Here is a 25,894-nt window from a genome sequence, read left to right on the forward strand (position 1 = left end):
AATGCGTGTAAAGCTCCCTGCCGTTTCCAAGCATGTGTGAAGGGATGTGTTACCGTTTTTCTCCCTCTTCCCTCCTTTCTCTTCTTTCTTTCCTGTTTTTTTTGTTTTTAACTCTGTATGTTCAGAATAATTTCACTGCCTTAACATGTTCTGGGGAGTGTGCTCGCCCAAGTCTGTGGACCTGTACCAGAGCTAATATATTTATTGCCTATGGCTTGTTTTGCACTTAATAAAATAATTTGTTTTTGCAATATTTTGCCTTTTTTATTTGTGTTTCATTTCCATAACTACTACTTTCCTGCATGCATGCTCACTGGGTGTGTGTTCCACAGACCCGGACGGCAGCACTGTTGCAGTTAAAAACACCCTTTTCAAAGTGACCTTGCATGCAGCATACCTCACCTTTGAGATAGCAGAGTCTGACCCAGCCAGCTCTTGATCTCTAGTAGCAGTTTGGGCCCATTTTATATCTGCCAAGACCAACACAAGGTAAGTCAAGGCAGGCAGAAATATATATTTGCATAGGTGCTTAAGTCACCAGTCACAATGTCTGTCTATCTAGTAGACAGAGCCAGCTGCAGCAGTCCAAATAAAAGAGGTGATTTGTAACTCAAATTGCAGCTCCTGGAGGCAGACTAGTTGATGTTTACATAAGAACCTGTGTTCCTCCAGGAACTGCCACAGGGCACAAGTGGGACTCTGCCTGAACACAGCCAGTTTCTTTGCTTCCAGCTGAAACCCTGCCTTGGGTGTGTTACTGTATTTGCCTTGCTCTCACTGGACTTCACCCTCCTGTTTTGTTTCTGCTTAAAAGTCATTGGCATCTTAAACATCCTTTAGTCTGTGACAAGCTTCTGGGAGCCCTGGTGACATGGCTCTGACACCTCCGCATGTGTGACCCCTTTCCATCCAAGTGAGCACCTTCTCTTGTCTGTGTCGTCTCTGGTTTTGTTTTCCCCTCCTGCTTAGCAGAAGTTCTGCCTCCATAAGAACGTACCTCTTGAGCCTTGTGTTGGAGGGATGGGCTGAGTGCCCTTCAGCATCACATGTCACTAGCTCTGGCTTGACCTGATTCATGCAACAGAAATTGTAAGACCGCAGTTAGTGCCTCTGTTGCTGTCCGACTGCTTCCAGAGTCCTCCCTGTGGCCTTGCCCATGCGTAGTTCCATAAATACCTCTGGGTGTACTTACTGGAGCTCTTTGTGTTTTCACCAGCCTACAAGACCACTGAGAACCCATTTTCTGACTTTCACTCATATTAAATAGCTTCTTGGATCCCCTTTCTATGAAAACCATACTGAATAAGGTCTCTACTGGAACATGAACCATTGGGAACTCTGTTCTTGGCTCATAAGACTGTTTCACGCTGAGGTTAGCCAGCCTGGGGCTTCTTGGAAAATTGTTGAACTAGTAGACGCCTCTGCCTTCCTGAGCCTCACTCACAAGCAGTGTGTTAAGGCCTACTCTCTCAGTTCATACTTGCCGTGGTTAGAAGCCCTGGTTCTGTAGCTAAATGCTGCTGGGTAGTCCAAACTAAGTCATTTTTATAGTAATTTCCATCCCATCACAGTAGCCTGATGTGAGGCAGAAGTTAAGAGGGTCTTGGCCAATCCACTGGCATGAGCCATCACCAGCATCAGCAGCTTAAAGCCACGTAGAGCGCACTCTGGAGACCGGGGCGCTGTTCTGCTGACATGTTCTCATCCCTCAGCAGCGGGGCGTCCCCTGGCCTCTGTGACCACTGGGCCAGTTAGTATTTGATCAGTGTGCAACTTCTGGGGACACACTTCCTTTTTAATAGAGCTCTGACTCTCTCTGAGGGGGAGAGTGATCATGGGTGTGTTTGTTAGTGTGGTTTACACACTTAGTGGTTGCTCAGTGTGAGCTGAACAGCAGATTATTCTAGAAAGCAACAACAGTAGAGGCTGGATCTGGGCCTGTCACTCACAACTGCGAGTCCTCAAACCCATTCTCCCCAAGCCTCCACAGTGCGTGCCTCGTGAGGTGGTGGCCAGTGGATGGGATAAAGATATGCCTGGCCCAGAGCCACCCAACATGGCTGCTGGCTTCTGTTCTCCTGTGAAATTCAATTCAGTGTGATTGTTGTGGTGAGATTTTGTCTTCCATGAGCTCTAGGCTTTTGATCACAACAGACAGATTTGTGAGGTCCTGTTACCTGTTTCTTCCTAGCTGAGCAGGTGAGAAGTGTGTGAGGAGGCCATTGGTTTTAGAAAGGTGTGAAGACATCGTGTGTCTTGAGGATTGTGTGGTTGTACTGTATGCTTCATGCCAGCCAGAATGGGTTGGTTTTGCTGATAACGGGAAAATGGCAAGTGGTAAATACTGCAACCAAGTTCTGTCTTTAAACCGCATCTTTTCCCCAGGAGAGAGAGCGGAGGTCGCCAGCCTTTAACCTCCAAATCACCACCTTCCCTGAGAACAACAGCAGCGCTCTCCAGCTGTTCTGTCACCAAGAAGGAGTTAAGGTAGCGTGCTTGGGGGGTGCCGCGCTGGCCTGCAAGCCAGGGGCAGGCTGTGTCCAGTGTGGTGGTAAAGGGGGATCGTGCCCTTGCGTCAGGCACAGAGCTGGTTTGTGATAACATATCCATGGGCTTCTATCTTGCGTGAAAGTTGCAGAGAGTTTGTTTAAGGGGTCCAGTGTTGCCCTGTATCTGTGCTCTCTGACAGGAGCAGAGCCTTTTGATGGAGGCTGACTGTAAACCCTGCTTACCATCTGGCTCTTGCCAGGAACCTTGCTGATCCTTGGTCTCGTGGCCATCAAATCTAAATGGTGGGGTCTACATGGGAGGCCTGCATGACCATGACTTAGATAACGGATGATGCCAGGTGGTTTATCCAGTGCCCAGCCCATAGCAAGGGCTTTGCAGATGGTGGCTGTGGTGGTGATCATGGCCAGTGTTGGCCATGGGCTTGGAGCCCTGCTTGACCCCATGGGCAGCATTCTTCAGACTGACAAGATCCCATGAGCTTAGGAAGCAGAGTCTGAGCTGGTGCAAAGCTCGGCAAGCGAGCTGCAGGTTTACTTCTGTGCCTGCCTTCTGAAAGGCAGAGCTCCTGGTAGAGCCGGGTCCCCGTACTGAAGGGAAGTGTGTGAGGCTGTGGCTCTAGGAGTCGGTGTGGATGGTCTTTGCGGCTCACACGAGAATGAATGTTGGAATCTTTTCCAGGATGTGAATATTTCTGAACTTATGAAGAAGTTAGATATCCTTGGCGATAATGGGGTAACTATGAGCGATCGGTTTCTGGTTTTGTGTTTTTGTTTTGATTCGAGTGTATTCTGTGTGACTGTTTTGTTATTAATTTCTCTATGATTTAAGAAGCCTGAGAAGTACAATGTAAGGCTTTTGTATGGCCATGTTCCCATGCGGGTGGTCGGGTCTGCATTTGTCAGAGTGGGGTTCCAAAGTGAGGTCATCCTTGTAGCCTGTGAGTGCTGAGGGGGACCAAAAAGCCTCAAAACTAATATCCAGAAGGAAAGTGCTCAGTATTGCTAAAATCAGAAAATGATGTTTTTGCCTTAGTAAAAGATGAACCTGAATGAGACTTTATTTCTCAAAGTCTTAGTGCTACTCCGTACAGCGCCCCACCCATGCTTTCAGGCCGGGAGTGCAGGTGAGGGGAGTTGAGAGCTAGGAGCCCATCTGCTTTGAGTGACTGGCCCCTGCTAAGCAAGTGGGGCTGATTCTCAGGGCTCAGCTCACCAGGGCTTGGTGCTGACTGTCTGCCTGTGGCCTGCAGACCCCGTGTCAAATGCCCTTGCCCATTTTTGTGTTTTAGAATTTGAGGAATGAAGAACAGGTTGCAATAATCCAAGCCGGAACTGTGCTTGCCCTGTGTGAAAAGGTACACCCAGCGGCGTTTCTGTGCTCACACTTCGTCCCAGCACCAGCACCATACAAGAAACTGTACATTGGTGTGTTGCTTCATTTGGGAGCATGTGTGTGGGTTGGTCTATGTCTGCATGCGCACATGCATGTCTTTATGTGTTCAATGGAACATCACACATGCTCACTGCAAAAAGCTTCCAAACCCCGTGAGGGGGACTGCAGAGATAGCTCAGTTGGTAACGTGCTTGCCTTTCAAGCCTGAGGACCCTAGCTTGATCCCTAGGATCCTTGGAAAATGCCAGGCATGATGGCACATACCTGTAATTCCAGCCCTGGGGAAGTGGAGGCAGGAGGATCCCTGGAGCTTGCTAATCAGCCAGCCTAACCTCGTCTAGCCAATGGGAGTATCTCAGAAGAAGTGGATAGTATTCCTGAGAATACACCTGAGGCCTCCAAGTATGTGTACACACACACACACACACACACACACACAGGCACATTTCAAAACTAGGAGGAAATGAAACCCCTGGTAAGGAAACAAGCTATGACATTTGGTGTATTTCTTCTCAATTTTCCCCACACCCATTCTACTTGGCTTAGTCGCCATCCAGTTCTCCCCCTTTACAAGCCCTGTCTTAATGTCTGCATCACCCCACCTTACAGTTAAACCACAAAGTGCCCAATTACTCCGCCATGGCTCAGTGTGGGCTCGCACTTACTCCTGTTTAACAGTGCACACGGGTGGGCGCCTGCACACACATTTCTGTGTCAATGGGAGAGAGAGCTCAGCCAGAGGGTACGTTCTGGAAGAAATCACTGGGCTTAGCCATTTGTAAGAGCCTTGGTAGCATCAAAGAAGGTTCGGGATCCGTGACCTGCAGGTTTGCTGCATGGTTGAGTTCGTGCCCGACGTGACATTTGGCCACTGACAAGAACATTGGCAATTTGGTAGGAGCAAAACAAGCTGAAGTCCTCATTTTCACTTAGTGTAAGCTAGGCACAGTGAGTGCGCAGGGTACGGTGAGTCTTCTATGTGCGTCACCTGTTTTCTTCTTCCTGTGAAAGCTAATGAGGATTGTTCATGCAAGGTTTGTTTCCCATTGGGATCATGAATTCTTCCATTCGTTGTTCATTCATTCATTCATTCATCCATCCATCCATCCAACAAATAAGCATTTGTTGTAACTGTTTTTCTTACTGACTTCTGTATGTGATTTGTGTATTAAAGCTGTTATCTTTTGACAGATTCTTTTGAAATACCTTTCTAATTTATTTACCTACTCCAGTGCCCTATGATAATACATATATACACACCTTTTCATATAGTCTAGTAGAGAGATCTGTTCCTTTCAAAACACATGAATTTGACTCTTAAAATGCTGCTTTCAGACTGATTGAGTCTTAATGATCTTCACAGGAATTCCTGTGAGAATCTTTGCAAGGGAATTTAAAATACAGTTTTCTTCCCTAGGCATCTGTCTATCCCCTTGACCAGGTAAAAGGCATAGAACATTGGTGGAAGACCATGGCAGTGTCTTGGCCCAGGTCACACAGTGGGGCGGGGTGTGGCTGCACCTCAGCTCTCCCTGGCTGAGTCTTGAACCTGGCTGAGCTCCCTGCCTGCGGTGAGGTCGCTGATGGTCACACTTGGCTGGCTTGTGGCCAATAAGAAGCAGGTGTCTAGCACAGCACTGGGCACATTCAGTACATAGCTTTATCATCCACAAGTACATGTGTTTGTCCCGTCTCTCATAATAGGGCCCTGCATAGTCACATGGTTCCCATTAGACATGTGCAGCTCAGTCTCTCATTCATTCACTGGAGCCCTTGCTGAGGAAGAGCCTCTCAGCACTGAGTGACCCACGAGGATGGGCAGGGGCCACGTCTGCCCTTCAGTGGCTTGGCTTTTGGCTTTACTTCTGCTATAAGAATGTCAACAGCCGGTCAGTCTCCCAGAGCCACGAAGCTGAGCGTCCCCATACCTTGAAGTGCCAGCATCAGGTCAGGCTGGGATATGGAGGCTCATCAATGTCAGTTCTGGTGACAGAGTAGAAACTACCCACAGGACTCAGAGAGGGGCCTGGACCGTGGATGTTGGGGACCCACTGCATCTTCAGCCTCTTGCTGTATTTCCAGGCCGGGAATGCAGGTGAGGGGAGTTGAGGAACTCTCCCTGTCAGTACAGCATTCTGACACTTCCTCCTGCACCTGAGCTCAGATCCCCAGGGCTCCTTAACCTCTCGCATCCTCTCTCAGAGGAAGAGATGATACCCATCTGGGATGAGCTTCTGTCTGCGCTGCTGTCTCTGCACCCTGCCCACCTGGCACCCTGCCTGTCTTCACCTTCCCCCTACTAGCCACTGCCCATCTGCCAGTAGATACCTGGCACCATGCTTGTCCACTTAGCATCGGGCTTAGTGCCCTAAATGTCAGAGTGGTGCCAGTATCCTGTCTGCTAGCCTTTCATGTGCCCCACAGGAATGGGAGGAAGCAACAGCCCTGGAGTTGATGCTTGTGGGCATAAGTTAAGTGTGGTGCAGGGGCTCCAGAGGGGGGCTGGCCTTCAGCTAAGATATTGCCATGGCAGTCTCGGGCCCAACAAAAGTCAGGTCAATTTGGGCATTGTTTTGTACCTTCTGTCTGTTTGGAGAGAATATTCAAGAATAGGGGCCAGAGCAGGATGGGAGATGGGAAGATGGAACCTCCAAGAATGCTGGCAGGACAGCAGGTGACCAATGGTCTGCCTTATTTGAGACTCAAGAAGTATCCTGAGATGTGGGACTGTCAGTGCCAAAATGGACACCTGAGGCAACTGGACAAAAGCTGCAGAGGGTGACAGGGAGACCGGTACCAGCAATAATGCTGCCAGAGGTTAGGGTCTGCAGAAAACTGTCCCAACCAAATATATCTCACTTTCAAAACCTGCCACCCAGAACACTGCCAGCATCTGAACCAGCTTCCAATAAATGCTGCAAAGCCCATTTCTTGGGATATAAGTAAAACACAATGGGGTCTGGCTAGGGACATCCTAGAATGCTCCTGGGAGGTCTTGCAGTGAGCACTGACACACCCTCTGCCCTGCGTGTGTGCTCCTCTTGTCTCCTCTGAAGCTGCCTCAGACTCTGGGCTGTAGGCAAACTGGCGTTCCCGTCTGGGCCCGTCAGAGCTGTGCTGGTTAACACATGCTTACCTCGGCCCAGGTGTGGGCCTAGCTGAATCTCCAGCAGAGACATGAGAGGGCTGGGTCTCACTGTCAGACAGGCCTCCTCTCCCTCGAGTTCAAAACCCTTTGAGAAGTAGGCACAGAGCTGAGAAAGATGGAGATTCTAAGCCAGAAAATGAGGCCTGTCCACCTTAGAACCTTCTTTAGTTGGTCTCTAATTAATGAAAGGAGAGACGAGACCAGCCACTGGCTGCAAGGGTTGGGGGAACAGGCTCTGCCCCCAAGTATGGGCCAGAGAGCTAGCTTCGGGCCTGTAGCTACATAGGCACCAGTCAGTTGGCAAGTTCCCCTTCTCCCTACCCAGACCTCCCTCATGTGGGAGTAGACTACACTGCTGGTCAGGGAAGACTCCCGGTCACTGTCCAGGGTGCTGAAATGATGCATGATGTAGTGGGCTTCCTTCCTGCACGCAGCCATGTGCCCGTATGTGCTTCTAAGAATCATCCCTCAGCCCCTGGCTTTACAGAAACCAAAATGTGCTGTTTTTTGTTTTAGTTATTTTACAATTTCTGGCATTCAGACATTCATAATGAAACATTTTTAAGTCCTCATCAGCAATATGCTAAGTTCCCAAAAAGTTGCTAACCCTGCCTGAGGAATGGCTCTGCTGCCGTTAGCACCTTCTTCTGCTGCTGGGCCCTGGGATGCTTGAGGACAAGTTGACCTGACTATTGTTGGGGACCCTCTGACCATGGCTTTGCAACCTCTCATCTCCCTGTGGACCGCACCCACAACCACACCAGTCCTCCACTCCCCACAACACTCTCCCCTCGATAGGTGCTTATTTGGTACCTGCTGTGTGCCAGTCCCTGCGCTGGGCAAGAATATGCAACAAGACCAGATGTGTCCCCACCTTGGGTGGCTGGAGGGAGGGATGCAGACCACAGCATCCATCAGGTGAGCACCAAAACATGGTGCCCTGTGACCTGAGGAGGAGGTAGAGCTAGTTTGGGGCTGGAAAGCTGGGTAGATATTAGTTTGGCAAAGGCCTGGGGCCAAGGCTGGGATTGAAAGAACTAGAAATGTCTGGGTGGCATGAACAGCATGTGCGAGGGCCCTGGTGTGAAAGATGGCTTGTCTTGTCGGAGGAACCAGGTGCAGCTTAGGGTGACAAGGGACCAGGTTTTTGGGGATTGGCGGAGCCTGTCAAGTGATGGCTGTGAGCCTCAGCAGAGCCCCATGCCATAATGGGCCTTGCCCATGCTGTGAGGAGCAGAGGACATGTGAAGAGCTCTGACCAGCAGCAGGGGAACTCATAGATACGCATCCAGGGAGGAATATAGAGGTGAGGGCAGTGAGACGCGTTGGGGGTCTGAGCTGGGTGATGACAAGGGGGAGGCAGTGAGAGTCTGAGAAATAGGAGCACTCTGGGCCAGGCGAGACACTGAGTGTAGGGAAGTGTGCAGGCCGAGAGCACAAGTAAAGGGGTGGAGTCCAGGGTAGCTGGGTGGGGGTGAGGAGCTGTGGCAGGAGAGGAAGAAAGCAGAGAGCCCCCAGGAAGCTATAGAGAGCCTCTGAATCAGAGAAGGGGCACAGTCAGTAGGCTAAACACAGGCTTCAATACCTACTCATTCACTGTCCAAGCTGGATACTTGTGGGTCCCTTTGATACCCCATACACCTATCCACAGGTTACTGGTGACAGACTTCTTGTCTCAGATGGACTTTCCTTAATGACATACCATGTGCCAAGACCTGCCCGGATCTGAGAGATAACTTGTACTGCCAGTCAGGAGCACACCCTGCATGGTCACCGGCGTGTCAGGGTCACTCTGGCTCATGTCTGTGTTCATAGCCTTACACCCCTAATCCATGCATGCATGCTTCTGCCTTCTTCCAGCAGCCTGCTCCCCACAGGGCCCCATGGAAGAGTGGAGGCACTGTGGCAGGGGTTTTGGGGTTCTGCAGGCTGGGTTCCATACCCCAGTCCTCACCTGTGTGACCTCAGACAAGGAACTTAACTCAGCCTTCATGTCTTTTCCTGAAAAGTGGAGGAGATGCTGCCTACCTCCAAGGTGATCGTGACAGGGTCAGAGGAGGTCACATGGGTGACACACTCAGCAGAGTCCTCACTCAGGCACACTCAGTCACACACACAAGTGCCCCTGCTGCTATCCACCTGCACGCCAAATCCACACTTCCACGCCGCAGCCACGCCACAGCTGTGCCCACACACAGCACTGTGGACCTTGGACCCCAGCATCATCCCACGTGTGATGCAGGAGAGCATCTGAATAGACCGCGAGAAGCCCAGTCCCCAGGCCGCCCCTGCTCACCGCCTGTGCCCTCGTGCCCCGCTGTTTTCTAGTGGCTGAAACAAATCGAGGGAACAGAGGCGGCCCTCACACAGAAGATGCTGGACCTGGAGAAGGAAAAGGTAAAGGTCTCCACTGGGCAGGGGTAGGAAAGAATTTAACACTGGCTTTCCTGAAGACTGGGCATCTGTCAACATGGTTTCTCACCCCGGAACATGCTTAGGTATTGCTTCAGCCCTCGGGGCTGTTTTGAGCAGCTACAATGCATTGGCTTTCTCACTCACTCAGCTCTCCTCTGAAGGCTTGTTTCTGAACCTGTGCTCTGTCCTGGGATCCCAGGCCACCAAGGCACACAAGTCACCATGAGGATTTTATAGACACAACTGTGACTTGTCAGGCTCTGCAGGTACACACAGAGCTGGAGTCTTCTGGCAGGACAGCATCGGGGCCTGGACTTTGTCTTGCGTTCCATGCACTGGAAGTGTGCCTTGCTGGGTTGTGGCCATGAGAGTAGTGTCTGGGCCTGGCACCTGAAAAACCTGATAAGAAACGGTGGTTACTCACCAACAGCTGCTGCATATAGGGGAGCCATTGTCCCCAGCCCAGGGAGATGAAGCAGTCTCAGCTGGCCTGGTTCTTGAGTTGTGCAAGACCACTTTACTTTGCCAGTAGGAGTGGGCAGTGATGGTGGGAGGGGAGCAGCCACCGCAGCTAAAGCAGTGTGTATATGGAGGGGAGGGCCCTATGTCTCTAGTACACCCCAGCCACCAATGGAACCAAGGACAAGGCACCAGGTATCTGGCCCTCTGTTTCCTCATCTCTAAGATGAAGGGTCTGCAGTGTGGGCTCTAGCTTGCAGCCCTCAACCTGATAACAGAAAGGAATGTGCATCCTCTTGGGTCATGCCTTCATGGACTAAGAGACCTGGAGGGCTCGGTGGGAGTGTGTGGCAGTGACATTGTCCAGGCAGGGAACGAGGCACACCTGAGAACTGCTGAGATGGTCTTCAGAGGCTTCCAGGCGGGGGACAGGAACTTAGAAAGACTCCTGTAATGTGCGCTTTAGGAAGCAGGTGGCAGGTTTCTCCCTTCAGGTTCCCATAGATAGCAAGGCAGCCTGGGGCAGTGGTGGCTGTGCAGGGGGTTCATACAGGGCAAGTGGGGGCCCCTTATCCTAAGTCCAGGGCTCAGTGAGCTTGCTGCTCTCATAGCGGAAAAGGTGCGAATGCCAGTCACACTGCTGCTGACCCACTCTGGCCTGTTTCCCGACATCACGCTCTCTCTTCCAGGACCTGTTCAGCAGACAGAAGGGCTACCTGGAGCAGGAACTGGACTATAGGAAGCAAGCCCTCGACCAGGCCTACCTGGTAGGACCAGAAGTGGGTTTGACACTTTGCCTTTCTAGACTCATCAGGTCACGTCTTCTCCATGTGTGACCAGAACCAGTGGCTGCTGGTCTCTGGTACATTTGTAAATCAATCATGATTTTCAAAACTGTGCAATTATCTTACTGCTTCCTTGCGACATGATTGCTGAATACCAGCAATCATTTGAGATGAATGGGAAAAAAAGACTACCTTATATGTTTGTGGATACTTAACTAATGATATATTTTAGTATCCCAAAGCAAGGTTTCTCTAACCAGAGAAAGGAGATGATCTCAAAGGAACACAGCAGTAAAACAATGAGTGGAGGCCAGGTGATGTCAGAGGAGAAAAGGACTACTTGTAAAGTCCTACAAAATACCTTATGGGGGACACAAAGCAGTCTGGCTTCTGGTGTTTGAAGTTTGTGTTCAGAGACCTCATACTCAAAGCTATGTGATACCAGCACTGAGCATTCTGCCACAGAATAAGGTGTCCTACAAAGTCATGCATTTCTAAGATGCGCCCATGGTAGAGAGAATTGGAAGCCAGTGCCATTCCCTGACCAGCAGCTTTACAATGCTTGAAGCAAGCCTGCTCATTGGCAGCTGATGTCATTTTACAAGGTAGATCCATACTAAGACACAGACCTCCTTTCCACAAGAGGCTGCAGGAAGGCAGCTTAGCTCAACTGGCTAAGCACTGGTTGGAAGGAGATTTTGGGGGTGAAGGTGGTCCACCTCACTGACCACTCAGATGCCCACCTGCTGGAGAAGACAGACTTGTCAGGACATAGCATGTGTGAGTGGCTTTTCACATAATGGTGCCTAGATCCCTGGCAGAAACAAGTTAAGGGAGGGTTTATTTTGGCTCATGGTTTCAAAGGTGTCAGTCTATTGTGACTGGAAAGGCATGGTGGAGCAGAGCACTTATGTCATGGTCACCAGGAAGTGAAGTAAAGGGTACACAGGTAAGGCCCAGGGCAAGGTATAACTACAAGGATCTGCCCCCAGGGACCTCATTCCTGCAGTTAGGCTCTGCTTCCTGCCTTGTACCCCTCCCCAAATGCCAGAATTCCATCAAGGAATGAACCCATTGATTAGGTTAGAGCCCTCGGAATCTGATCTCAGAAATACTCTCACAGACACCCAGAAATGGGTTTCATAAGTCTTCTAGGCTCTTGCCCCAGGCAAGTGGACAGTTGGTCCTAACCATCAGACAGCACTTCCCACCACTCTCTTGTTTCTGGTTATAAATGTGACCCCAGCATAGAGGGCAAGGGAAAAATGAAAACATGTTTACCTGGCTACCTGGACTCTGAGCTGAGCTGCCTCCTAACTTTTGTTTGTTTGTTTTTCAAGGTAGGGTCTCACTCTAGTTCAGGCTGACCTGGAATTCACTATGTAGTCTCAGGGTAGCCTCGAACTCTCGGTGATCCTGCCTCCCGAGTGCTGGGATTAAAGGTGTGTGCCACCACACCCGGCTGCCTCCTACTTCTTTAATCATTTTATGTTTCCTTTACATTACTCTATCTTAGTCTTGTGAACACCCTCAAAGGACATGCCACCATTGTCCAGCATGGCCCTCTGAGCACATCCCCTCAGTTCCAAGGGACACCCCCTTAGGGGGAGGTTCAGGAACTCAGCTTCCCCCAAGGGGAGGTGCAGAGCAATGGAAGCTGAAAGCTCCAATGCCAAGGATTGCCCAGGGCTTGAAATGTGCTCAGTGGCCCAAGAGAGATGGAGACCAGCCGTTGCCAAGTTCAGTCACTGGACTGGATTTTCAAAGGGTTTCTCAGAGCACAGATATTGCCAAAAACACCCTTTGGAAAACCTTGGTGTCCTTGGGTCCTTTGTCTGAGTTCTGTGTGCAGACAGCACCTGGGAACACAGGTTCTCAGAGGGCGCCCCTGCCGTCACTCCTAGACCCTATGGAGCTCCATTCACACCTGCAAAGCACCCCTGAAGTGTTAAGTGGGCGGTGTGCCTTCAGGAGGTTTCAGTCTCACGACATTCGGAACAGGAGTTCTGCTGCAGTACCACACTCATTTGGAGAGTTGGGGAAGTAAACTGCATCCAAGTGAGATGAGGGGACAAGTGCTAGATGCATGCCTGTCTTTTTTTGTCATGTGGATAACTGGGTGAAGGGAGGCAGGATCACGGTAGGTTTACAGCTTTGGAGATGGGACCCAACCTGGAAGCAGGCACCCCAGGGTCTTCTAGGAGCCCGGCTGCAGGATGAAGAGAGGTAAGCCAGCAGGTATGGTCAAGCTCCTGTGCCTCATGGAGCCCACGCGGCCTCTGCCATGGAAGGATATCAGCATTCTGCTTTCCCGGGGACGAGGGCATGGAGGGGAAGGTGTAATGCCTGTGGCTGAATCAGCTGGAGCCCAGTGGGCCAAGAGTCTGTCCAGGACGTTAGAAGAACCTTGCAGAGTGGCTGGGTGGCCCCTGCTCTGTGGCGGTTTCACTGCAGTGATGTTCGTGTTTCTGACTGCCTGTGGCTTCTGTGGAGGGAAAATATCCACTCCCCAGCAGGAAACAAGGATGAACTAAAGGAAGCAGAAGAAGGGGCACGTTCTCCTTCACCCCTAGGTACCGGCAAGGTCACTGTAGAGTATCTACTGGGGATTGAGAGTTCCTTCCTCTAAGGATTCAAACCTGGAGCAGGCTGCTCCCTCACCCTGCCCTTCTGGCTCCTTCAGCTTCTTCGAACAAAGGGTGGAGGGACAGTTAGAAGACAGGACTGCTAGGACTCAGGTTGCAGTCTCCGTGCGGCTGGGTTAGAGAGGTGGCACCGTCATCTAAGTGCTTGCTGCGCAAGCCTGAGGGCCTGGGCTCAATCCCCAGCACTGATGTAAAATGGTGGCACATACCTGTAATCCCAGCCCTGGGGAGGCAGAGGCAGGTAGATCCCTGGAGTTTGCTGGCTAGCCAGGCCAATGAAAGACCCTGTCTCCAACCCTCAGGACAGTCACTGACAGCGACCCTGAGGTTTTCCTCTGGTTTCCACATACATACACACACACATGCATGTGCACCCCTTCACACACAAGCACAAACACACACAAAGAAAGAAAAAAGTGGGGTTGCTCTTAAGGGGATAAGAGCAAGTTGGAAGCCAAAGAGAGGATGAAAGCCAGTTGGATCATCGGGGAGCTGTGATTACTTCTTCTTGCCTTTGGCTCCCTTTATACAGATGAGGGTGCTTATTTGTCCAGGGCAAAACTCTTTCAGTGATGTTTTCCCTGGCCAGAAGCGCCACCCCTCATGGCTCGTCCTGAGGCTGGCTGCCGAGGGCCTGCACACACGTTTCTGCCCGAGCCACATGCACGCGTGGCTGACAGCATCAGCAGTCACCTGACTTCCACTCTTCTGTAGCCTCAACGGCTGTGTGATTTGGATTGTGCAGAAAATCCAGGATCTGGAGGCCACACTGTACAACGCGCTGCAGCAGGAGCCCGGGCAGAGGGCCAGCGAGGCGCTGAGCGCCAGCCAGCGCGAGGACCTGCAGGCAGCGGTGGAGAAGGTGCGCCGGCAGCTCCTGCGCCAGAGCCGGGAGTTTGACAGCCAGATTCTGCGGGAGCGCATGGAGCTGCTGCAGCAGGCCCAGCAGGTGGGTAGGGTGCCATTCCACCAGGGGCACGCTGACACTCAGTAGGCACTCCATAGGCACACAGGTTGCGGAACTCGCTACAGGGCAGGCTCCAGTGATGCAGCACAAGTTCTTGTGGGAGCGGAGTCAGTCAACTTCTCATTGCTGCGATGAAATGCCTCACAAAAATCAGTCCAAGAGAAGAGGGATGCATTTCCACTTTGAACTCCAAGTTACAGCCCGTGATAGCAGGGAAGGTATGACGGCAGAGCTTGAGGCCCCTGGTCACATTCAGCACAGCGAGCGGGCAGAGAGCGGTGGATGCTGCAGCTCAGCAGCTCTCTTGTTCATGCAGTCCAGGACCCCGTCCATGGAATGCAGCTGCCATGAATAAATAAAAATAAAATATTTCTCCCCACACACACACTTAACTAGGCATACCATATTGCCATGTACACACACACACACACACACACACACACACACACAGTCACCCCTCAAAAAAGCAAAACAATGAAGGTAGGATTTCAGGTCTGGGAAATCTTTTCCTGACACATGACTCGATGTGTTTTAGAGGGTCCGGGAGTTGGAGGACAAGCTGGAGCTGCAGAAGCGCCACCTGAAGGAGCTGGAGGAAAAGGTAGGGAGTAGAGCCAGTGCTCTGCACCTGGGATCTGGGACCTGTGACACTGGCCTGTGATAAGATCCAAAAAACAGGCTTCATCCCTCCTTAGATCAGCTTCACCAGGAAATGCAAGATCCTCCTCCTGGGAGCTATGGCTAGGCCCTCTTTCAAAGGCATTTGCTTCTCAGTGGCTGTCAGAAACTGCATCTGGGCAGTGTGCGTGTGTGTGTGTGTGTGTGTGTGTGTGTGTACACTTGCTTGTGGGTGTTCCACCAAAGCACCCCAGTCCTCTGTTGGCCACTGTTGCAGTCCAGTTCGCATTGCTGGTAGAAATCACCCAACCAAGAGCAGCTTCTTGGAAAAAGAGATTTATTTTGGCTTACAGGCTTGAGGGGAAGCTCCATGATGGCAGGGGAAAACGATGGCATGAGCAGAGGGTGGACATCACCCCCTGGCTAACATAAGATGGACCACAGCAACAGGAGGGTGTGCCAAACACTGGCAAGGGGAAACTGGCTTTAATACCCATAAGCCCGCCCCCAACAATACACTCCCTCCAGGAGGCATTAATTCCCAAATATCCATCAGCTGGGAACCTAACATTCAGAACACCTAAGTGTATGGGGGACACCTGAATCAAACCACCACAATCCGCCCCTGGCCCCCATAAACTGATATCCATGCATGATGTAAAATACAATGCATTCAGTCTGACTTTAAAAGTCCCCATAGTTTTTTATCAATCCCAATGATGTTCATACATCCCCATAGTTCAAGATCTTTTAACTGAGCCATAATACCAAAATATAACCTCAAAAAACCCATAATGGCACAGAATAAATATTCACACTGCAAAAGATGGTATTGGGCATAGCAAAGAAACATTGAATCAATACAAGATTTAAAACAAACAGGGCAAACATCAAACTCTGTAGCTTCAAGTCCAGCAACTCTAACCAGTGACAAATCTTCAAGTCCGATAATTCTAACCAGCAACAAGTCTCTGGCATTCCAGTTCCGCCCCTCCAGCTAGGCTACTCAGAGTCCTGGGAAACTTCACCGGAGCCGGCAGCTCCTCGGCAGCCATCTCATGGTCCCGGCATCTCCACTGGGTCTCCACTGCAAGCCATGGTTCATCTTCATGGCCCCATGGGGTCTCTATGCAGGCAACCAGCAAACCTGCTTCACACTGCCCATGGCCGTTTCCAAAACACAAGACCGTGTTGCAAACTCAATGACCCCATATGTTTTGGGGGAGAGGGTCCTGCACTGTACCTAAAGAGACCATCTAAACCTTCTTTCTTTCTTTCTTTTTTTTTTTTTTTTTTGAGGTAGGGTCTTACTCTAGCTCAGGCTGACCTGGAATTTACTGGCCTCAAACTCATGGCAATCCTCTTACCTCTGCCTCCTGAGTGCTGGGATTAAAGGCATACACCACCACTCCCGGCTTAAATCTTTCAGGATGATGTGAAGAAGCCTAGGGAAGATGTTAAAAGCTATTTCTGGGCTGAAATGTCCAGTGACATTGTGGGAGGAAGATGTCTGCAGAGACCAACTGGAGCCAAGTTACCAGAAGTCACTGAAAGGCATGGGACAGCCCTGCCTTCCCTTGAGGGAGGCACACACTGCTATGTGTGTGAGATAGGACAACTCTCAAGGTGCCTCATTGGACTAGGCACATCCTTTCCTTGTTCCTTGAGATGCTAGTTCCTGTGATTGTCCTCCCTACCCACTTGAGTCCCAGTTGCATAGCCAAAATGTCCACAGGGGGCTCCAGAGATCTGTCCAGGCATAGGCATTGGGTCTGGGCTCTCCTTCTGGGAACCTTTATGTTGCCATTCTAGAGTCCCTGTGTACCAGGGGCTCCCCCTCCGTCCCCCCAGGGCTGTTGTGAAGTCCAGAGAGTGATCTCTGAACATGCCTTGGGATGAGCTGGCTCTGCAAGCTGCCTGGCTCTGCTGCGTTCAGCCCAGGTGGGCTTGAAGGCCTGGGACTACAAAAGCCTGCTGTCCCCCTCCTGCTTGGATGAGGCTCTGGGCCTCAGCAGTGGTAGCAAGGATTCCATCATATGGACGAATGAAAATTCTTAGGCCCAGAGGAAGTTGGGGAGTAGGAAGCCCAGCTCCATTTGCCATCCTGATCCTCACACAGCTTGATGCTTAGCCAGATACAAAAATAGCAGTTTGCTAGAAATCAGGTTGAGACTGTAGAGATGGTTCAGAGGATAAAGTGTTGCCCTTGCAAGCATGAAGCCTGAGGTCAGTTCCGTAACATGCACATAAAAGCTGGTGCTATGTGCCTATCATCCCAGCACCGAGGAAGTAGACAGAAGGATCCCTGGGGCTTGCAGGCCAGCCAGTGCAGCCACATTGATGAGCTCCAGGTTCAACAAGAGCATTAGACAGCAAGCAATTAAGGCTGGCACCTGACATCAACCTCTGTTATACACGCATGCATGTGTGCCCACACACATGCTTTTACCCATACAGGCACACAAATATGCACACACATTCATATCACACACATTGCACAAGATCACATTGGCCAAGCCTTACACTGGGAGCCCCTGGGAGGCGCGATTGTGGTTGCTCTTACGCTTTTTCAAAGCTGCCAAGTGTGGACTGCCTTGGCTCCGTCTCCAGGAGGGAGTGGGAGATGCTAGCCCCATCCTCAGTGGTGTCTTCTTCCCTAGCCATACTCAGCCCCACCCTGCTGCATGCCCCCAAGTCCTCCTCCAGCATGGGCCTCCGTTTCCCCATGTAAAACATGATTCCAGTGGCCCTTACCAACACTGCCAGGAGTTCTACAGAAGGTGGGCACTGTTGGATGGGTTTTTACTTTTCTCAATACATAATAAAGGGGCCTTGCTTAGGGACGATTATTGTGAAAAGCTCCAGGTGATAATTAAATATGTTTCATCTCCAGGCTGGCTGCCTTGAACAAAGCAAGTCATAGATAAAGAAAAAAATTCTTTTGAACTAACTTATGTGATTTTTTTTTTTTTTTGTTCCTGCAAGATCACTTCTTTGCTAATATTTTTTCTTACTAAAGTTGAGTAGTCAAAAGGCCTGGAGGATTTTAAGTATTAAATCCCATGGTGAAGATGGGGTCCAGAGAAGGTCTGACAGGCTGCCAGCTGGACTAGCTGCCTTCCTTGGTGCTAGGTTTGCCTCCCATGCCCTGTCTTTTAATGGGAGGACCAACCATGACCTTGGGAAGGTCCTTCCTCAGTCTCTACAGTTCTGTGATGCCTCATCTCTACTCCCCAAAGTCCTGGTCCATAGTGTAGCTCTCGACTGGCAGCCTGGGTTAACAGAATGTCTGGCAAGGGTGCAGCGATAAGCTACCAAACAAGGCCAGAGGGAGCAGTCTGCTCCGGAAGCTTGCTCACCCCCGATTGTGGCCAACCCTACTCAAGAGTTAAAGTTCTTGTAAGATGCTATCATTGAATCCCATACCACATCTCTTACACCTCTTTTCTTTTCTCTTCTTTTTCCTCATTTTCTTTTGGTCTTATGTTATAGTTTTTGTTCCTTTTTTTGTTTTTCTCACTAGCATTCATTCTGTGGCCTTGATGACTCCTGTGAGCTGAGAACTCGGGTGGGTATCTTTCCTTTTAATTCCAGTGGGTGAAAAGATAATTGGTTGAGAGAAGGGGTTGCCTCCCATCTGGATGGAGTGCTATTTGGGAGATAGGGCATCTAGACGACAGCCTTGTGTTGGATTCCTTGGGGCCCCATGGTCTTGGGTCCCTGAGGTTCCAATAGAGAGGGGAGTACTCTGGAGTGGGGATTCCTGAGAATGAGACCCCTTGTGATCTCATCTGCAGAGGGGTCTCTTGTCCATCCCCTAAGGCTGTTTTGTTTCTGTGCGGTCCAGTGTACCTCCTGTAGGTTCACAGTCAGCGGGCTTCCTGAGTCAGTGGTTGCAGACGCAGTAGGCTGGTGATAGGCTAGTGGCTCATGAGGCCTGGACCTGCAAAATGCCTCAGTCACCCAGAACCCTGCCCCTGTCCCTCCCTCTGCATTTCCCTGGTTACCCTGGCTTCAGAGCCCAGCTGCTCAGAGTTCCACCAGGAACAAAGCTGTCACAGCAGCTGGCCCTACTCTCTCACCCTGAGACCCTGCTTTAATAGCTCAGCCCTCCTCCTTTGTCCTGTGCTGAGTGGCTGTCTCTGAGCTGGTGCCTACCACTGGCCCTGGACTCTAGAGCCTTGCTGCTGACCCTGGCCCAGGCTGAGGGTTCCCAAGCTTCAGGGGGGCCCCAGGGCCTTCCTGACTGCTTCATTACTGATCCTGGCTCACGGGGCTTAGGCCTCGTGTCTTCTACATCCCAGTACTCGGGCATGATAAAGCACGTAGTGCCTGAGGAGTGAATACAGCCCTCATGTCCCATTGTGCCCCTCTGCCTGGGTTGTGGAAGGAGGTGAGTAGTGAGTGGTGGAGGTGGGTAGATACACCAGGCCTCCTCCAGCCCTTTGAGCTCTAGATTCTTATGTCCTTCCATGTTATTCTTTTAATCCTACAGGTTAGACAAAGAGCTTATGGAATCAACTGAGCCCGACGGCACCCCAATCCTACTCAAACCAAAACGCAACAGCAAAACAAACTATTCCAAGTCCAAAGCAAGAGCACAGAACTCACGCACACTTGACAGCAGCCTCCAAGGGAGGCCTGCGGGCACATGGCTGGGTCCTGCCTGTTCCCAGGTAGAACTCTGCAAAGATGATGGGGAGCTACACCCATGTCATGTCTCCACGGTGGCACTTTTAAGAGCCAAGGGGCAGAGATCTAAGTGCAATTAGCAGAGACCAGGGGTTGCAGAGCTTCTGAACTGTGGAGGACAGGCTCAAGGCCTGTCCCCATGCTGTGTGCCTCCCCCAGCCATGGTGTGTGTGCCAGGCTGGACAGATACCCCCTCTGCCCTGTGTACATAATCCTCCACAAATCCTGTGTGTTTATCTGGAGTCTGTCTGCCAGGGTGACTCACAGATGTCCCTGTGTCTGAATCCTAGGCCAGGCCCCAACAGCAAAACCCTCTGAGTCTGTGCCCAGCAGGACCTGGTGGCTGGAGGCCAGGAAGAAAGGGTTGGAGTCATGCCACCATGGACTGGGTGTGCCCTACGGAACATAGATTTCTGAGGGAAGCCGATGGCTTCATCACGCTTGTGAGTGTGGCACCACAGATGTCTCAGAGCATGGCAGTTCCCAGGGCTGGGGAGCACAGACGTGACCTGTCTGGCATCTTGATTATGAGTTTCAGAACATGCCAAGTGGAATAGTTCTGGAATTTCCAGGAGCCAGGCTTCTCCTCTGAGGTCTGAGGCCAGGGATGTCTCTCCCACCATAGAGAATAACAAGTCCTCCCTACCCAAAGAGTAGCCTTGGATCATTGGGTTGAACAAAGTGTCATCTTGTTGGGCATTGGAGCCTCAACAGAGCACAGACAGAGGACACCCCAGCATCGCTGGGTACCGACTACCAGAAGTGGAGCCCAGGAGAAGTGACTTTGGGATGTTCCTGTCATTGTCTAGGGTCGGGGAGGTGGGTCACCTCTAGAAGGCACATGCCCATGTGGCAGAGAGGACTTGTGCCATTAGACTGACAGAGAAGAGAGGATTTCAGGTGTGTGCAGAGAGAAGGCTGGGAGGCAGCTGGCCTGGTGAAAGCTGACTCACTCTGCTGCTGTCAGGCTAGGGCAGAGCTGGGATTTCCTGTGAGAAGAGCCGTGGGGGAAATCAGACAACTGGAGTTCAGGCTGGGTTAGTCTGGGGAAGCTGTGGGGAAAGGAGCTGGTCAGGAGCTGGCATTGTGAGGGAGCCAGCTGCAAGGGCGAAGAAGCCATGACTGAGCTCTGTACATAAGAGGAGCCGGCCAGATGGGAGGTTGTTGATCACCCAAGATTGCGCTCAATGCTAGCACACCAGGACCACCAAGGAACACCAGCTCTGTGTTGAAATCCAAACCCCAAAGGAGGGACAAACGCGCAGCCAACCCCTGGGACGTCAGCAGCCAAGTTCCAAGGAGCTGGTGACTCAGCACAGACATCTGCGCCCTTGAGCCTGAGACAGGAGTGTGGGTCACCAGCGGGGAGAATGGAAGGCTGCTGCCTTCTCCAGAGGAGGCGTGGGGTGCGCTGTGGGATCATTTCTGCAGACAAGTCCTACGGCTTCCCAGGTGGTGATGGAGAAGCCGCCACTCTGTCCCTGCAGTCTGCTCTGCCCACATCCTTGAAGACTGCTAGAGTGTGGTCCTCATGCCTCCTGTACCTACTCTATGAGGGACAGGACAGCATAACCTGTTTGTGTGGCTCTTCTACTCGGACCTCATGCGACAGTGGCCTTAGCTTTGCAGACACATCCATCTGGTCAACCCTCGATCATCTATGTCCCTGCTGCAGACACAGTTGTGGTTTTAAAACTGAGAAACAAAGATGGCGGATCCCAGGCCATGCCTCATAGGAATTCTTCTGTTACCCTGTCTAGGCAGGTGGACTAGCAAAATGACACAGGTCCCCTGTGTGCCCCATGGCTGCTGGCAGGAGCAGCACCTCAGTCTCTCAATGGGAGTGTCCTCCAAGGAGTCTGTCCTGCTGCCTGACAGAGCCAGTGCCCATCCTCTTTGACCTCCAGGAAGCCACCCAGGCCTGAGAGAATGCAGCTCACCCAGGCAGATGTGAAGCCTCTCTGTGTGAGAGCCCAAAGTCCTTACCAGACCCTAGCATTTCTTGTCACTACTCTAGGCATAGCTTCCCAGGTCCCTGCCAGGGGCAATCCTGGTTAAAAGTGACAGTGCTCAGAGAACCTCACAGTGGCAGTGGTGCCCCAGACACAGACTTCCCCTTCTTTCCTTGGGGAGGCCAGTATCAGGGCTACCGTCAACTCCCATGGCCAAGGCCACTTTCTACGCCACAATGAGAAAGGTGAGTGGATTATTTCTCATGACCCTCCCCTCGGACCCACTGGGGAGGCTGAGTCCTGAAGCTCACCCTATACAGCCTACAAACACAAGGAGATGCGTCTCACCTTTGTTCCCCAAGTCCCCAGTGTTACCAATGAGGAGCTGGGCAAAGAGGCCAAAGGATCAAAGCTATGCTGTTCACACTGTTCACACTGTTCCTGCTGGGGAATGAGGCCCAGGCTGGAGCCAGGAGACCAGCTGAGCATGGTGACAGACTGATGGCCGAAGGACTCTAGCTTTAAAATGGGGGAGTCCCCTTAAGGCTGCCAGGCCTATGTCACTGGGTCCCCTTCACTAGGGATCCAACTGGCTATAGGGGAGTGATTGCTCCAGTGCCTCTACGGAGTACAGCCTATGTTATTCAGAGCTTCCATGTTATACAGACCCCCAGTGTTACACAGAACCCCTGTGCTATGCAGAGCCAGTGCTATATAGAGCCTTAGTGTTGTACAGAACTCCTGAGCTATACACAGCCCCAGGGTTATACAGAACCCCTTTGTTTTACAGAACTCCTGTGCTACACAAGAGCCGGTGTTATAAAGAGCCCCAGTGTTAGGCAGACCCCCATGCTATATAGAGCCATGGGCTATGCAGAAAGCAGGGTCTGTGTTCGATGTCACTTCCATGTAGATTTGGTTGAGCTTGAGGTCCTTCTATTCTCCTCTTATCCTGGCTGGGCCCTAGACAGAGAGCACAATACTCAAGCATGCCCAAGGCCTCTGGGTGCAGAGGGCTGTGTTCTCTGGGCAGCTGCGGCCTGCTTCCCGGTTGTCCTTTCCCAGAGGCCAGGGCTCTGTGTCCCATTTTCTTCCTTGGCTCCCATAGCCATATTGTCGCTAAGAGCCTTGCCTGGCACTCCCAGTTCCATGGGGTGAGTTTATTTTTGCTTATTTCTCACATTTAATCCCAACGTGCTAGGGATCTACCTAGCCAGGTGGTTTGGGTGGTTTGAGGTCCTCTTCTTCAGATTGTCTGAGTCTAAGAACTCTTAGGGGCTTCTGCAGTCCCCACCCCACGTCTCCAGAGCCCCATTCTGATGCATGAAACTGGGTTTCCAGGGCTGCACTCCTCCCGATACGTGGGCTCCAGGGCTTGCTCTTGGCCATGGCCTGTGTCCTTCTGTTGTGGGAATTTCCTAAATGAGACTCCGAGCCCTGCTGACAGAGGAGAGGAAGATGTATTCACACTGCCGGGCTGACCCCCAGATCTCTCTGTAATGGTGTCCGCCCTGAGCTTAGGAGAGAGGGCCTTTTCCATCTTTCTTCCTACAAGCAAGCAAGGTCACAGAAGCCTACAAGGCCCAAGAGGGTAGCTGCATAGTTTAACTTTCTTGTAATTTCTGTTCTTAGCCCCAAACTATCAGTAACTCGCAGCGGCGTGGCCAGGGAGCTTATCTCTATGTTCTTTGCTCTCCCCCCATGAGCGCTTGTGCAAGGAAGCTTCTCTCTCTGGTCTCCGGTTTCTCCCTGCAGGTGGCTCAAGGGCTACCAGGGACTTATCAATGCTCTTTGTGGGTAACTTCAGAGCTGTTGGGGGGCTCTGTAACGAAGCACAGGTTTTTCTTTCATTGCTATTTTCTGCTAGAAACCCTCTTCACCTTCTAAGCCCTTACAGTTCTTCTGATGGGATCCTCTGATACTAACAAATGACTTGCAGTCTCACTGCCTCCATCTGATTCCTGATGGACTGAGTAAAGATGTTAATCAGGCAGGGGCCGAACAGTAAAGCCAAGAGGACCGTAACCACGGGCCCGGCTAGGGGTGCCAGCCAAGGGCCCCAGGAGCTCCAGGTACTCTGCCAGGAAGACATTCCAGCATGCTCATGCATGCTGTACCAGATTATATTTCCACCAACAGTGCAGATGGGTTCCCCTTTTACCGCGTCCTCACCAACATTTATTGTCATTTTTTTTCTTGATGGTAGCCATTCTGATGGGAGAGAGATGGAATCTCAAGGTACTTTTAATTTGTATTTCCCTGATGGCTAAGGATGTAGAACATTTTTTTGATGTTTATATGCCATCTGTATGTCTTCCGATTAGAACTCTCTATTTAGTTCCATAGCCCATTTTTAAAAAATATTTTATTAGTATTTATTTAACAGAGAAAGAGGGAGAGAGAGAGAATTGGTGATCCAGGGCCTCCAGCCACTACAAACAAACTCCAAATGCATGTGCCCCTTTGTGCAACTGTCTAACATGGGTCCTGGGGAATTGAACCTGGGTCCTTTGGCTTTGCAAGCAAATGCCATAACCACTAAGTCATCCCTCCAGCCCCCATAGCCATTTTTTGATTGGGTGGTTTGATCTCTTGTTCTGTTTTTTGAGTTCTTTGTAACTTCTGGATATTAGTCCTCTGTCAGATGTATAGCTGGCAAAGATTTTCTCCCATTCTGTAGGTTGTCTCTTTACTGTATTCACTGTGACCTTTGCTGTTCAAAAGCTTTGTATGTTAAAGGGTTTCCACTACCTTTTCCTGTAGCGACTTCAGAGTTTCAGGTCTGATATTAAGGTCCCTGGTCCACTTGGATTTAATGCTTGGGCATGGAGAAAGATGGATCTATTTTCATCTTTCTACATATAGATATCCAGTTTTCCCAGCACCATTTGTTGAAGATGCTATTTTTTTCTCCAATTAATGTTTTTGGCATTTTTGTCAAAAATCAGATGGCTGTAGCTACCTGGATTAACATCTGGGTCATCTATTCTTTTCCATTGATCTACATGTCTGTCATTGTGTCAATACCATGCTTTTTTTTTTTTTTTTTACAATGGCTTTGTAACATTAAAATTGGGTATGGTGATAACACTAGCCTTATTTTTGTTGCTTAAAATTGTTTTGGCTATTCGAGGTTTTTTGTGCTTCCAAATGAATTTTAGTATTGTTTTTTTCTATTTCTGTGAAGAATACCATGGGAATTTTTAATGAAGATTGCATTAAATGTGTAGATTGCTTTTGGCAAGATTGACATTTTCAAAATATTGCTTCTTCCAATCCAAGAACATGGAATGTCTTTCCATTTCCTTATGTCTTCTATAATCTCTTGCTTGAGTGTTTTAAAGTTCTCATTGCAGAGATCCTCCACTTCCTTGATTAAGTTTATTCCAAGGTACTTTATTTTTATTTTGAGGCGTTTGTGAATGGGAGAGATTTCTTGATTGCATCCTCCACATGTTTGTTGTTAGTATATAGGAAAGCTACTGATTTCTCTGTATTTATTTTGTATCCTGCTACACTGCTAAAACTGTTTATCAGCTCTAACAGTTTTCCAGTATAGTTTTTAGGGTCTTTTATGCATAGAATTATATCATCTGCAAATAGTGAAAACTTGATCTCTTCCTTTCCGATTTGTATCCCTTTTATGAGTATCACTTGCCTTATTGCTATAACTGAGACTTCCAGTACTATATTAAATAAAATTTGGGACAGTGGACACCCTTGTTTTGTTCCTAAATTCAGTGGAAAAGCTTCACGTTTTTATCCAGTTAGTATTATGTTGGCTGTAGATTTGTCATAAAAAGCTTTTATTGTGTTGAGATATGTTCCTTCTATTCCCAGTTTCTGTAATACTTTTACCATGAAAGGATGTTGGATTTTGACAAATGCCTTTTCTGCATCTATTGAGATGATCATGTGATTTTTGTCTTTCAGACCATGTATATGATGTATTACATTTATTGATTTATGTATCTTGAACCATCCCTGCATCCCTGGGATAAAGCCAACTTGGTTGGGGTGAATAATCTTTCTGATATATTCTTGCATTTTGTTTGCAAATATTTTGTTCAGAATTTTTGCATCTATGTTCATAAGGGAGATTGGTCTGTAATTTTCTTTTTGTTCTGTCTTTGTCTAGTTTTGGTATGATGGTGATGCTGACTTCATAGAAGGAGTTTGGTACAATTCCTTCCTTTTCTATGTATATTACGGAACAGTTTGAGAAGCAATGGTGTTAGTTGTTCCATGAAGGTCTGGTAAAATTCACCAGTGAATCCATCTAGGTCTGCACTCTTTTTAGTTGGAAGACT

At 50.0% G+C, this 25,894-nt stretch overlaps 2 protein-coding genes across 8 annotated transcripts in view; both read left to right on the forward strand.

Annotated features, from left to right (window-relative positions):
* Positions 1 to 19,604, forward strand: part of Jakmip1 (janus kinase and microtubule interacting protein 1) — a 122,692-nt gene extending 103,088 nt beyond the window's left edge. For 2 of the 3 annotated variants that reach the window (XM_045133648.1, XM_045133649.1), the window contains exons 14-22: positions 2,386 to 2,487; positions 3,190 to 3,243; positions 3,800 to 3,865; positions 9,380 to 9,448; positions 10,615 to 10,692; positions 14,101 to 14,304; positions 14,858 to 14,923; positions 18,464 to 18,508; positions 19,436 to 19,604. In XM_045133648.1, the coding sequence (XP_044989583.1) occupies positions 2,386 to 2,487; positions 3,190 to 3,243; positions 3,800 to 3,865; positions 9,380 to 9,448; positions 10,615 to 10,692; positions 14,101 to 14,304; positions 14,858 to 14,923; positions 18,464 to 18,508; positions 19,436 to 19,465 (714 nt within the window). In that variant the 3' untranslated portion in view covers positions 19,466 to 19,604. Of the gene's footprint in view, positions 1 to 2,385; positions 2,488 to 3,189; positions 3,244 to 3,799; positions 3,866 to 9,379; positions 9,449 to 10,614; positions 10,693 to 14,100; positions 14,305 to 14,857; positions 14,924 to 18,432; positions 18,509 to 19,435 lie in introns of all 3 variants that reach the window. The other variant, XM_004669836.2, reaches the window with a different exon arrangement.
* A 2,088-nt stretch (positions 19,605 to 21,692) lies between these two features.
* The window catches only part of C14H4orf50 (chromosome 14 C4orf50 homolog), a 102,176-nt gene continuing 97,974 nt past the window's right edge, over positions 21,693 to 25,894 (forward strand). For 4 of the 5 annotated variants that reach the window (XM_045133640.1, XM_045133646.1, XM_045133647.1 and 1 more), the window contains exon 1: positions 21,693 to 21,829. Coding sequence is in view for 1 of the 5 variants with exons in the window: in XM_045133642.1 (XP_044989577.1) it covers positions 21,794 to 21,829 (36 nt within the window). In the remaining 4 variants the exon portion in view is untranslated. The remainder of the gene's footprint in view (positions 21,830 to 25,894) is intronic. The other variant, XM_045133642.1, reaches the window with a different exon arrangement.

Source organism: Jaculus jaculus, chromosome 14 (assembly GCF_020740685.1).
Source record: "Jaculus jaculus isolate mJacJac1 chromosome 14, mJacJac1.mat.Y.cur, whole genome shotgun sequence".
In the NCBI taxonomy this organism is placed as follows: Eukaryota; Metazoa; Chordata; class Mammalia; order Rodentia; family Dipodidae; genus Jaculus; species Jaculus jaculus.